This window comes from Gymnoscopelus microlampas (assembly GCF_963454915.1).
Source record: "Gymnoscopelus microlampas genome assembly, chromosome: 10".
Lineage (NCBI taxonomy): Eukaryota > Metazoa > Chordata > Actinopteri > Myctophiformes > Myctophidae > Gymnoscopelus > Gymnoscopelus microlampas.
Window position 1 is genome coordinate 9,483,675 of NC_139947.1, and position 12,570 is coordinate 9,496,244.

General features: G+C 44.1%; 1 protein-coding gene across 2 annotated transcripts in view; it reads left to right on the forward strand.

Annotated features, from left to right (window-relative positions):
* Positions 1 to 12,192, forward strand: part of spata2 (spermatogenesis associated 2) — a 16,629-nt gene extending 4,437 nt beyond the window's left edge. For both annotated transcript variants that reach the window (XM_084069655.1, XM_084069656.1), the window contains exon 3: positions 3,559 to 12,192. In XM_084069655.1, coding sequence (XP_083925781.1) covers positions 3,559 to 4,965 — 1,407 coding nt within the window. In that variant the 3' untranslated portion in view covers positions 4,966 to 12,192. The remainder of the gene's footprint in view (positions 1 to 3,558) is intronic.
* The last annotated feature ends 378 nt before the right edge of the window (positions 12,193 to 12,570 follow it).

Consider the following 12,570-nt stretch of genomic DNA (forward strand, 5'->3'; position numbering starts at 1 on the left):
TAATTTCAAGGAACCCGATTTGATATGCATTAGTGGGCCATGGACCCCCATTTGATGGCATATTTTAAATCTCTGGGACCCCAATATACACTGTAAAATCAATGTTAATCTAACTCTGAGAGTGTAAGGGTCCATTTGGTTCCATTTGCACTCTCAGAGTTACAGACCCATAAGGGTCCTTTTGGTTCTTATCAATCATTTGACTGGGGACCCCCTGGAACTCCCGCAAGGACCCCACTTTGAGACCCAATGGTCTAAGTACTAGTTAGCGTTCACTCTCTGCCATAATTTTCTTATCTCGAAATTAAAGAACCAAGATTTGCTTTGCCATGCCTATAGTGATTTTATAGAAACTAGAGATTGCAATTCTGGTATAGTTCTATTTGTATTGCAGAATGACTACTCTCATTTGGCTGTAACTTTCTCAGGGTTTTATGATGTGACAGCTCAGATTACTGCTCGGGCTCTATTTTCCAGCTCTGGGGAAAGTGATGTTTATCTTATCAAATATTGATTGATAGTTGGGCATAAAGTTGCCAGTAGGGCACGGTTCGGACACTATGTGCGAATGCAAGTGAATGATCATCGCCTGCCCTGCTGAGAGGTGAAATTCATATCTTGTCGTGCTCAATGTGGACGTGTTTGTTGTCTGTTTGAATGAAAGTGTTTGTTGGTCACGCACAGGCAGAATATGCTAATTTGCTTTGCCACCCTCCTGATGCAAGTATTTAACTTGTGTATACACACACCAAATATTTGTATGGTGGATGCAGGGTAAGGATTAAAAAAATAGTTATTGTCAAGTGCTCTGCCTGTTCAGGTCGAATCATGTAGTGAAATACAAATATACACAGTAGCTACTAGTAGTGCCATTGGCTAGTCGCTCAGTCTGTCTTCAAACATAACAGAAACATGATTAATATGACATACGGTAGTCTTTGACAGTTTGTATCAAAGCAATCTGCTCACGTTACAAATGTACATATCGATCTACAGAAATGATCAATACTGTTGACTAAAGCCTGTCGCTAAAACTCGTGGCGTTCAACAAGACGTGATAGCAACACGGTGGACCAAAACAAACACATTTACAGACTTAAGTGTTTTTTTTTTTATCTGAGAGGGTTGGAGTCATTTAGCAGAGGTGACAGAGTAACTAAACATTTAAATACTGTGGTTATTTGATAGCAAATAATGGATGAGTCATAACCTTCAACTCTGGCTCCATGATTCAAGCAAGCAGAGCTACCTTTTAAAAAAATGTTTTAACATTAGTCCAAGTTTTTTATACCACCACACAGTAGAATATCCATCCATCTGCAACCGCTTATCCGGAATCGGGTCACGGGGGTAGCGGTTCCAACAGAGAGCTCCAGACTTCCCTTTCCAGAGCAGCATTAGCCACTTCCTCCTGGGGGATCCCGAGACGTTCCAAGGCCAGTGTGGAGATATAATCCCCCCCCATCTGGTCCTTGGTCTGCCAGGGGGTCCTCCTCCCAGTGGGACATGCAGGACCTCCCCTGAGGAGACACTCGGGGAGGCATCCGTACTAGATGCCCAAACCACCTTGTCCTAGTTGTAGAATATATGTATGCCAAAATGTGAACTCTACACAAAAAAATGCGTGGGTCGAGGTTTTTTAATAACTGCCTTGCACCCACGACCCGACGTTATGAGAGCCAGTCCTCACTGACTGCCCACCCTGCAAACATGTACCTTAATTAGACACGCAAACTCAACCCGCAAACCACCAACTTTCTGCCTTATCGTCGTAGCACAATAAGACTGAATGCAGAGGCTAAATAAACAGACAAATTGTTCCAAATGGTGTTCTTGATGCTTGTTCAAAAGCAGCAAAACGAATAATAACCCATCACTAAATACATGAACTCTCTCTTTCTCTCTCACACACACACACACACACACACACACACACACACACACACACACACACACACACACACACACACACACACACACACACACACACACACACACACACACACACACACACACACACACACACACACACACTCTCTCTCTCTCTCACTTTAGTATGTGTATTCCCATTGTAGCACAGCCTCCTGGACAATTGCAATCATCACAACCTACAGTCTGATTCAGTCCCAGATGAATCGCCATGTCAGTTGTGTGTCTGTGCATTTCCCTTTTATCATAATGATCATCATCATCACCTCTTCTTTTCCCATAAGCTTGGGCGATTAAACCATGAAAACAAGCCATGTATTCTTCACATCTTAACTGTGAGCCTGTTAAGATGTGAAAACCGTGGGTTTGAACTTGAACTCTCTCCCTCTCTCTCTCCCACAGTGTACTTTTTTTGGCCCACTTTGCATGCAACCTTAACATTGCCCATTTTTAACTTAACATTGCTCTGATTAAGTCGGCCATAGTGGTAGCCTCTTCTTTCTGAGTCAGTGAAGCCTCAACAGTAAACACTCTAAAACGTGTGTGCCTACCCAAACATGTGCTGTTTTCTAGTAAAGCTGACTCACAGTACAAATCCATCATCATATTCTGTCATGATTCGTTCCATCTTGTAAGTTTAGTGCACTTATAGCTTAAAAAGTGGCATCTACTTTAAGATGGAATATTTTGAGTTGCAGTACATTTTGTAAGAATGTGCAGGTGGGAAGTGTTGGCAGTCATCTGTAAATTCCAGTCATACTGTCCAGATAAAAATGTATCATGAGGTCCAGTTATCTGTTGAATCTGACCATAAAGCATGCCATTTACCGTATATTTTGATTACGTTTTGTTTGACCTTTTAATATGTGTGATTAGGCCTGTCACAATCGTCTAATCGCAATTATTTGAGATAATCGTAATCATTTTTGCATAAGCGTCATAATTATTTCCATGTTGGAAAATGTTCATACATTTTCAAATACGTTAAAAAAATGCAGATCTACAAGCTTGTAGCTTGTAGATCAGCTATTTCTTTCAAGTATAAAATTATATCTTTGTATATTTAAAGGTAGCGTAAGTGATTTGCTTTGGTTAAAATAAGTGTTAAATGGCTGTATATTCTGATAGCACTCATTGCTATAGAGTGTTTGTTCAGTAAAAGGAGTCTCTCCAGCTCTTTATTAAACAGAAAATGCATTTTCAGTGCTCTCTCCTGATTGGCTTAAACTTTGTCACCTACCTGAAAATGTACTATATTCTGTTTACTAAAGAGCCGGAGAGACCCCTGTGACCCAACAAACGCTCTGTAGCAATGATTACTATCAGAATATAGTACTGTAACCTTTTTAACAAAAAACAAAAACGAATTCCCAAAAATAGCACTTACCCTACCTTTAAGTTATTTGTCATATCTGCCCTGTGCAATGTTTTATTACGAAGCCTAAAAGGCAAACAGAAATAACATTTGTATTCATATGTTCCAATGTTCAATGCCAAAAGCACAATTAAATCGTGAATCGCAATTATTTGTGTGACAATTAATCGTCAACTTCAATTTGTCATCGTAACAGCCCTATGTGTGATTTGACTGACATTGCTGTAAATGATGTGAATGCATGTCTTTTTCAGACCTTCACCGGGCCATACGTGTACCATCTGCAATCCGCCATCTCCGACGCCGAACTCCGAGCCCTCATGCGCACCATCGGCTACTCCCGCGACCACGAGTCGCAGTTCCATCTGCGGGAGCACCCGGGGGGCGCCGGACACCTCCGGCAGCTGGCGTTCGAGCTGTTCCTGGCCCAGGCGGAGTGCCGCCTGCTGGGCGAGGTGGTGGCCCTGGCGCGCGGCTCGGCCTCCGAGATGGAGGCCCTGGAGCTCCGCCGGGGCTGCCGGGACGACGCGGCCGGCTGCGCCGAGGCCCTCCGCCGGCGGGACAGCCTCGGGGCGGACATGGCCCGGCTGTCCGTGCGGCCCGTGGACATAGAGAGGGCCGCCGCGGCGGGACACCCGCACCACCTGAGGAGAGGCAGCCGCCCGTCCAAGTCCGTGGACGTCACGGACGGCGCCGGGCACTGGCACGCCGCCAGCAAGCCCGTGCTGAAGGCGTCGCTGAGCCTGCGGAAGGAGCCGCTGTTCGTGGACACCGAGGAGGACCTGAAGGACGAGATCCTGCGGCCCAGCACGTCGTCCTCCCTGTTCTCCGTGGCGGCGCCGCCCTCCTACAGCCCCGTGGCCGACTTCTTCCCCATCCAGTCCCCTCCGTCGGCCGACGCCTACTCCTCCTACCACCTGTCCTCCCTGGACGAGATCGACCTGTACACGGAGAGGGGGGGCGGCGGCGGGGGCGGGCTGGGGACCGGCAGGCAGACCCCGGCGTCCAGGCCTCCCTCCCGAGAGCCCCGGGACGCCAGGGACGGCTGGCGGCACAGCGCCCACGTGGGCAGCGTCAAGTGCCAGGGCTGCGGCCTGGGCTGCACCTCCATGGCGTCGTGCCCGCGCTGCGACATGATCCTGTGCGCCGCGTGCCACGACGTGGACCCCTCCCCGTGCTGCGGCCTGCAGGACTACCACCTCGCCAAGTCCCCGCGGCCCCTCGACGGCTACATCCCCGTGAAGGAGAAGCTCTCCGTCTACTCCAACACGCACTCCTACTCGCACCTGCACCCGCACCCGCTCACGCTCACCCACTCGCACACCCACCCGCACCCGCACCCGCAGATGGTGGAGAAGCCCCTCATGGCCACCAAGCTGTTTCCCAGCAAGTCCGTGGGGCCCATGGCGGGGCCGACGATGATGGGGAGCGAGCGGGCGAGCGTGGTGGGCGGCGTGGTGGTGGGGGGGTCGCGGTGCGGCTTCTGCAACAAGCCCGGCGCGTCGCACACCTGCGTGAACTGCTCCAAGGTGTCGTGTGACTCGTGCATGGGCCTGTACGCCAAGGACGTGTGCACGCGGAAGACCCCCCAGCACAGCTTCGTGCCCAACCATCAGCTCAATTTCAAGTCGGGCACCATATCCCACCTGGTGTACCGATGAGCTGCAGGAAACACGGGAGCATACATGTCCCGTTTCTCTTTCTCTCCCTCCTGCTGGTCCCCCCCCCCCTCGTAAAAAAAAAAAAGTAGTCTTGCACTATCGCTTTAGCTCTCCTCCTCCTTACTAAAATAACCTGGTCACTTTCTTCTGCCTTTATCCAATCCTTTCCTCTTCTCCCTAGGGCTGCCAACAGTTAATCGGTTTATATTATTAATATTGATAATTGAAATACTGAAAATAGCAGATCTACAAACTCACAATGCGTCACAAATGTGACGTGGTGTTGAGCTTGTAGATTGGCTATTTTCGGTATTTCAGCCGCTGAAAAGACCGCTGTACGACAAATGATCAAATAGGTCTCAAGTGGTTAATTAGACAGAAAAATAAAAACATCAATAAAACAATATTTAATGTTGATTCGTTAATATATTGTTTTAATAAAACAAAAAGAGCTTCTTGATTATTTGATTTATCGAAAACGTAACTGATATAAGAATCGCTAAGGCGATACTCGATAGTTACAGCCCTACTTCTCTCACTCTCGCGCTCGCTCTCTCTCTCCCTCCCCCTCTCTCCAGCCTCCCACTTCCTGAACTTTGTACCTTCTCTCTGGCTATCAGATGTAGGGCCCCGGAACGGAACGGAACGCACACACACACACACAGCCCCAGAGAGCCATATTATCGTGTGTGCCCATCTCTCTCTCCCTCTCTGCCTTGTACAAGTTCAGGCCTTTTTTGATCTATTCCTCTATTCTCCTGTTTACCTCGCCAAACCTTGCTCTGGAGTAGTCGTGTGATCGTTGTAGCGCTCCCCCCCCCCCCCCTCCTCGAAACGTTGTCCTGCTCAAAGGGAAAAAAAACGAAGAGAAAAAAAAGAGTGCTTGATTCATTCAACGGAAAAACGAAATCCGTCCAAATGAACATAAATACTTTTTGCCTAACTTCTCAATCTCAGCTAAGAATTCCTCTAATATATATATATATATATAAATATACATATATGTGTAGAGAAGACCTCTGGAACTTGCATTGTTTGTGACAAAGGAGATCTTTTAAAACTTGAAAAGAAGAGAAAAAAAAAACAGTGGGAGGAGGTTGGGACAAAGCAGTACATTTACACTGGAAGTCCATAGTATATATTTTTCCTATTCTCTAGAACAATGTGAGACTGTTATCTGGGCATGGGGGGTCTGGATGTGATGATGATGTGTCTGTGGGGCCGGGGCGGGTATTATTATTATTACAAAGGGATCTATTGAGACAATGGGACCAGGTGGTCTACTACTTCCACTGGATCCTCAACGGTCTTGGTCCCGGGGAATACCAAGGGGTCCCGAATGAACCCTTATGGGTCAGTAATTTGTACACACTCCGAGTTAAGCCAACGCAGAATTTGTAGATTTGGTTCGCAAAGATAAAAAGTACACTCAAAGAGTTACACGTATGGTCCATTTGGACCCCTGGTTGGGCCCCCGGACCAGACTTTGAGAAACGGTGTTCTATTTAAAAAGATAATGCCTTGTAAATTAACCCTCAAATGTCTCTGGTTATATGGCTGAGATTTCTTTAAATGCTGCTGTTAAGACGTTGTGGACAGTGGGAGATGATGTGTGTTGAGTCAACGCACCGGTAAATCGCCCGTTTTCTTTCTTCTCCTTTTTTTTGTCTTTGTTTATTTCCGTTATAAACCCCTCTCCTCCTTCTTTTTTTTTAATTACATCCCGCTTCTCCAGAAACCTCCACACAGTCTGTGATGTGGAAACCCCCTGACCCCTGACCTGAGTGACCTCACAGTCATCAGTTCTCCAGCAGGGATGCAACAGTTCTCCATTTAAACTCGATTTGTGTGGTGTCTTGTGGCGAGAATGGCCGTCAAGCTTGTAGGTCTGCGGTTCTTGGCCGTTCTCTGCGCATGACACTATCGTGCGACAGAGCATAAATTAGGCTTTAATATACCGAAGGCTTCACCGATTTTCCTTTTTTTTTTTTGCATTACTATTTTACACGTGTTTATTGCTGCTGAATTGGCACTGCCACCCCTCCTCCTCATGAGTGAATCCGACGGTGTTGCTCACCAAAAATAGCCGATTTACAAGCATCTTGATATGTTGTGAGCTTGTATTTTCGGCGATGGACACCCTCTGATTACTAAATGAGCTGCATAACGTTGCTGTCAAGCAGAAACCTCTTATCTCCATATTCTAACTTTTTGTGTTTTTTTTGTAAATTAATGCCCTACCTGATCATACTACAGCGTCACACAAAAGCATCAAAAGTAGCAGATCTGCAAGCTCGAAACGCGGCGCAAAGCAATGCGTTTTGAGCTTGTCGATCTGCTACATTTGCTACTATGAATTTGAATCCTGAACAGTAACAGTTTTGGACATATGAGGTTTCTACCCGACAGAGACGATATCGTGACACCGTGCGGTCATCTGAACTCGCAACTCGTTCAAAAGTAGTAAGGTTCGAACCGAATCGTGGGCTAACTGAACTGGTGCATTCCTGTCAGTGTCTCAGCCTCAGGTGGAGTCATAAGTAATCTCAAGCTCGCTGCAAAGTGTCAAATCATCGTAGTAGTTATTAACTTTTGACAGTTTGGCAAGTTGTTTGGGTTTTTAGACGGCATTAACCACTTAAACCCTATATGCTTAGTTGACCGGGGTGTTCCCCCTAGAGGTCTGTCTATCCATGGCCTCCTCTTCCAACAAATCTCTTCAGTGAAAAAGACATTTGCAGAGATCCGTCGAGGAGGTGCTCTCTTGATTGAGTCTGTTGTTTTTCTTCCGGGCGGCAGCAGCAGTCTCTTTGACTTTGTGTGCTGCGCGTTTGGCTTGGACAACCGCAAGGTTCTCCAGTTATCTCGCTGGGTTTTCCCCCTGACAGAAAACCCAGAGACGTTTTCCGTGGCGTCTGTGATGAAGTCCACTTTCTCAATGTAGTCCGGATTAGCCTCAGACATCTGAAACGGCGCCTCCGGGCTTTCCAGCTGTTTTCTCCGATGTGGAATAGCGGACATTACGCAGCTCAGTGACCCAGAGCTGCATAATTCCCTCTGTAAGCTTGCAGATCGGCTATTTTCAACGAATGTTTGGCTGTTTTGCGCCAAATGTTCAGCTATGCATTGCTGCCATGCCCGGAATAGGGTCCGTTAGGGTTCATGTGGTTAAGGCCTGTACGCTTGACAAAGTTTGTCTGTCTACCTCAAACGGCTTCAGCTTAATTGCCCATTTTGACGGCCATGGTTTTAAACTAGTCCTGGAAAACTACAGAAGAACTGTATCTTATTGCATTACTCCTCTCATTGCAACACGCTATATACAGTACATTGACTGGACATTACATGCGCTCCAAACAACTGAGAATTTGATTCAGTCAGTTCTAAATGCTAGCATTATGTATCTGGAATTGTAAGATTAAAACTCTGGAAATGTGTTTTTCCTGTACGTCTCAATGTGGACTAGTTTAGGCTGTTAAGTTACTGTCCTTTTTGACATTTTAAAAATGTCACACATTTCCAAATGCAACATGTCACACTAAAGATTCATGACATTGCCTAGCAACCTTGTGAGTGAATGAATTTCTCACAGACACTACTGTATTTGTTCTGGGCAGAATGTTGCCTGAGGGCAGACAATATGTCATGATCATTATGTTAAGAGATGGTTTCTGTTAGCATTTACAATAATAATTATAATACATTGTAATTGTAACCTACATTTCTCACACTAATTGGGTCTCCACATAGATTTTTGAAGGGCCCTCATAAGGCTTTTTTATGCTCACGGTTTCTCTAGGTATTGACAAACATTACATTTTAGAACCGTTCTAAGTTTAACTTTTTCTTTATTCAAATAGCAAGTCAATAGGCAAATAAGGTCTGCCAAAAGTTCAAAATTGAATGATATTGGATCTGATTTGCATGTAGTGAAGGGGGAGTAATGCAATATATACCACATAGTCCATTGTCATCGAGGGCTAATTTTAAATCACAATTCATTCAAGAAAAAGTGTCGGTGTTATTTTTGACAGATCATAGGTTGTATAACTTTGATCTGAAAAATAATAATCTTTCAATGCCTTAAGCTTGTTCCAACTGTCTTATCCAGGAGGTCAGAATTGTTGTTTTATTTGTTTAATGTTTCAAGCTATGGGTTGAACACTACCATGTATTTTTCTTTACTGAGCCGAGCCCACACATTTCCAATTTACCCCTGGTTACATGCACTGAATATGTATAATGGCCCGTGATAGTTAAAGATGGATTACCTACCACACCATGTTTTCTTTGGTAAAGCATATGAAATCACACATACTGTATTAACCCTTTAAGACCGGTAACGCATCTGTGTGTCATTTTTAGATATATTTGGCTATTTTTTTTTTTTTATCTTGAACATTTGTGCAAATCTTTGAATATATATATTTTTAAAGCGAACATTTGAAACTCAAATCTTTGCTTCTGGGGATTCTACAAATGTCTTCTAAATCCTAAATTCTTTTTCAGTGGTGGCTCAAACTTTTTCATGTCAAGGACCCCCAAAATTATATGTATTTGACCGCGGACCTCCATCTAAAACATATGTTGTTCCAGGGACCCCTGAGAAGCAAAGATTTGAGTTAAAAATGTATACATATATTCAAAGATTTGCACACATTTTCTATAAGCTCATATCGCGGCACTTGGTGCCACGCTATGAGCTTGTAGATCTGCTATTTTTGAAAAGCCAGAGAAATCTTAAAATGACACAGATGCTTTCCCGGATTGAAAGGGTAAACAGAATTCTGCTGTCATTTAGGGATCATAAGTGTAGGCCTAGATTTGCTGTTTGATATGTTTTCAGTTTATTTTCTCTACTTTATGACTTTCACTTCTTTCCTTCAAAACTTAGGTTGAGTCGCTTGGTGTAGCAAGTGCTCATAAGTAGGGATGGGATGATAATCGCTATTATAGTTCATCGTGATAAAAAGAAAACGCTCACAATTGTGTCCCAGAGATTTGAATTTATCATGAAAATGTCCTCCGTCATGCACTTGGATCAATTAGCTTTTGCCCAGCTGCAAATCCGGTGCCACTGACACCCTCTACTTAGTAAAAATGTACCTGTTAAGAGCGCACTTGGTATCTCTTCAGCTAAAAATTGCTGATCTACAAGCTGACAACAGGTCGTGACACACGTTGTTAGCTTGTAGATCGCCCCCCCCCCCCCCCCCAGAATAGCAATGCTGGGGTGCAAAAGTGGTTAACAAAAGTGGCATTTTTATGTGTTTTAAGCATATTTTGACTATCGCGATAACATCGCTAATCACAATTAGTTTGGCCACAATAACCGTGACATGAAATGTTCCTAATGTCGTCCCATCCCTAAAAGATTGTAAGACACTAAAATAGTTCATTTAATGGGCTCTGAGATCAATTTTAGACAAGACCAACTGGAATACTGCAAATGTCTCGAGTGACCTTAGGGAGTTGTGCAATTCTTTTTTTTTTATCTGAAGAAGCCTTTCTGAAATGGCGTGAAGTATAAATATTGATGTATATTTTACCTGCTCAGTTATGTTCTTAGCAATTCATACCAGCAATGAAGATGAATTTTTGAAGTAGAAATTGAGCCATGATGTTTCAAAAATGATCATATTGCCAAATGAAGAACAGAACAATTCCTATTCGAATAGACAACAAAATATTGGTTGTCCGCCTGGATGAGCAGTTGATGTAATGTAATATGAGAAATCGAACTATCAAGCCCAATTTTAGCCTGGTTCCAGTAGCTCTTGTCCTTTTTAAAAACATTGGAATTAGAACAAAAGTCTTGAGCCTTCCTGCATAATATCACAGAAACAAAGATACGGCTTGGTGGGACAATGGCTGTGCTCATTGTATCTCAATGGACTGAGCGTGTGTGTGTGTGTGTGTGTGTGTGTGTGTGTGTGCGCGCGCGTGTGCCTGCGTGCGTGCCTGTGTGCGTAGGCTATATGACAAAAGGGCTAAACAGTCTCTGTGGCTGCTGCTAAATTGGTGGGCATTTGTCTATCTTTTTTTGTGATCAACTGACTCATAGTTAGGCATGGGAAACGGTGGGAATTATATCCGAGATGAAGCTTAGAACAATTATTTTTTAATTTTTGCGTCATGCAATATACATTGAGCCATTTGAACATAGTCCTTTCTTCTTTTAGTTTTTTGTTTTACCCATTCCAAACATTGCTCAAGTCATTGTGGAAGTAAGTGGTTGGTTACTCCCTTTCTTTGACCTCTTTGTGTGATTATATTACTGGTATTAACAGTGGTGGTTGTAGTATGTGATTCCTGCCCTCCCCCAAGCTCCTAAACTACCCACCCCCTCCCCCCCATGGTTTTCTTGGCATGCTCTGTACTAGGCCCCCGAATCCCCCCATACCTCACCCCCTTCCCCCTAAAATGCCTAATTTATGTACGGTGCCGTCGATGCTTTCTGAGCGAATCGATCAGCTATTTCTGGCAAGCGACGGCACCGTATGACCAAGTTTAAATTGGGCTTAAAGCGCAATGACACTTAAGTCAAAAATAAAGAATCATATTTGAACTGCAGAGACCCCCAAAAATAATCATATTTGAACTGAGGACCCCCCACCCTGACACGCACTTGGAATTGTAGGCATTACATTTAGTTTGACTCGGTTCCACAGATAAATATTGTGAAAATAGCTGAACTACAAGCTCACAACTCCTCGCGTTGCGAGGTATGCTGAGCTTGTAGATCGGCTATTTTCACTGCCTATTTCATACATAATGTTTGACAATTTAAAATGAAAAAGGTCTTAAAAGTCATTAAATTGTCACTTTAGAAGTGTGCAGATACCCTGTATAAACGTATACTGTATATTGGTTGGTTTACTGTAGAGTGGGGAAACAATGTTGCACATTAAGCTAACCACCAGGGGGTGCCGACCCCCAGTTTGGGAGCCACTGGACTTCACAAACCAAATCCCTAAAATCCCAAAGTGTCATTTTGCGCTTCAAAATTGTTGTCTTCACTCTCTCCTCCCCCCTCCTCCACCCTGGCACTGAGGATCATTGCACAATGTCTGTGTGACGGGGGGGATAAAGACCCTCCCACGATCAAAATGTGGGCATACAGGGGGGGAGGAAAGGGAAAATAGCCAAAATTGTCAGTGAAAAGAAATAAAACTACTAAAATAAAAACGAATATATATAAATATCTCTATATATATTGAAACGTAAATGAGATTTTATAAAATAAATTTCAAGAATAAAATTCTGGAAAAAAAAGAAACGAGAAAGTTGGATCATTTTTAATGTTTTGTTTTGTTGGGAATTAATCACTTGAACCTTGAACCTGCAGCTCTAGTCTGGGCATGTCATAATATAGGCAAACGTTCGATTAAAGGAATTGCGGATCTACAGGTGTTGGGAGCTTGTAGATCAGCAATCTTCGGCGAAGAGTTCTGGTGTATTGGGGAAGAAAGGAGAGGGGCCCTGGGGGAGGGGGGCCTGGGGGTCACCAGTATGGAGTTTATAGGGTTCAAGTGGTTAATTCAACTATTTCTTCCAGCATCTGTCACATGACTGAACACAACTAGATTGCCTTTATACTGTATA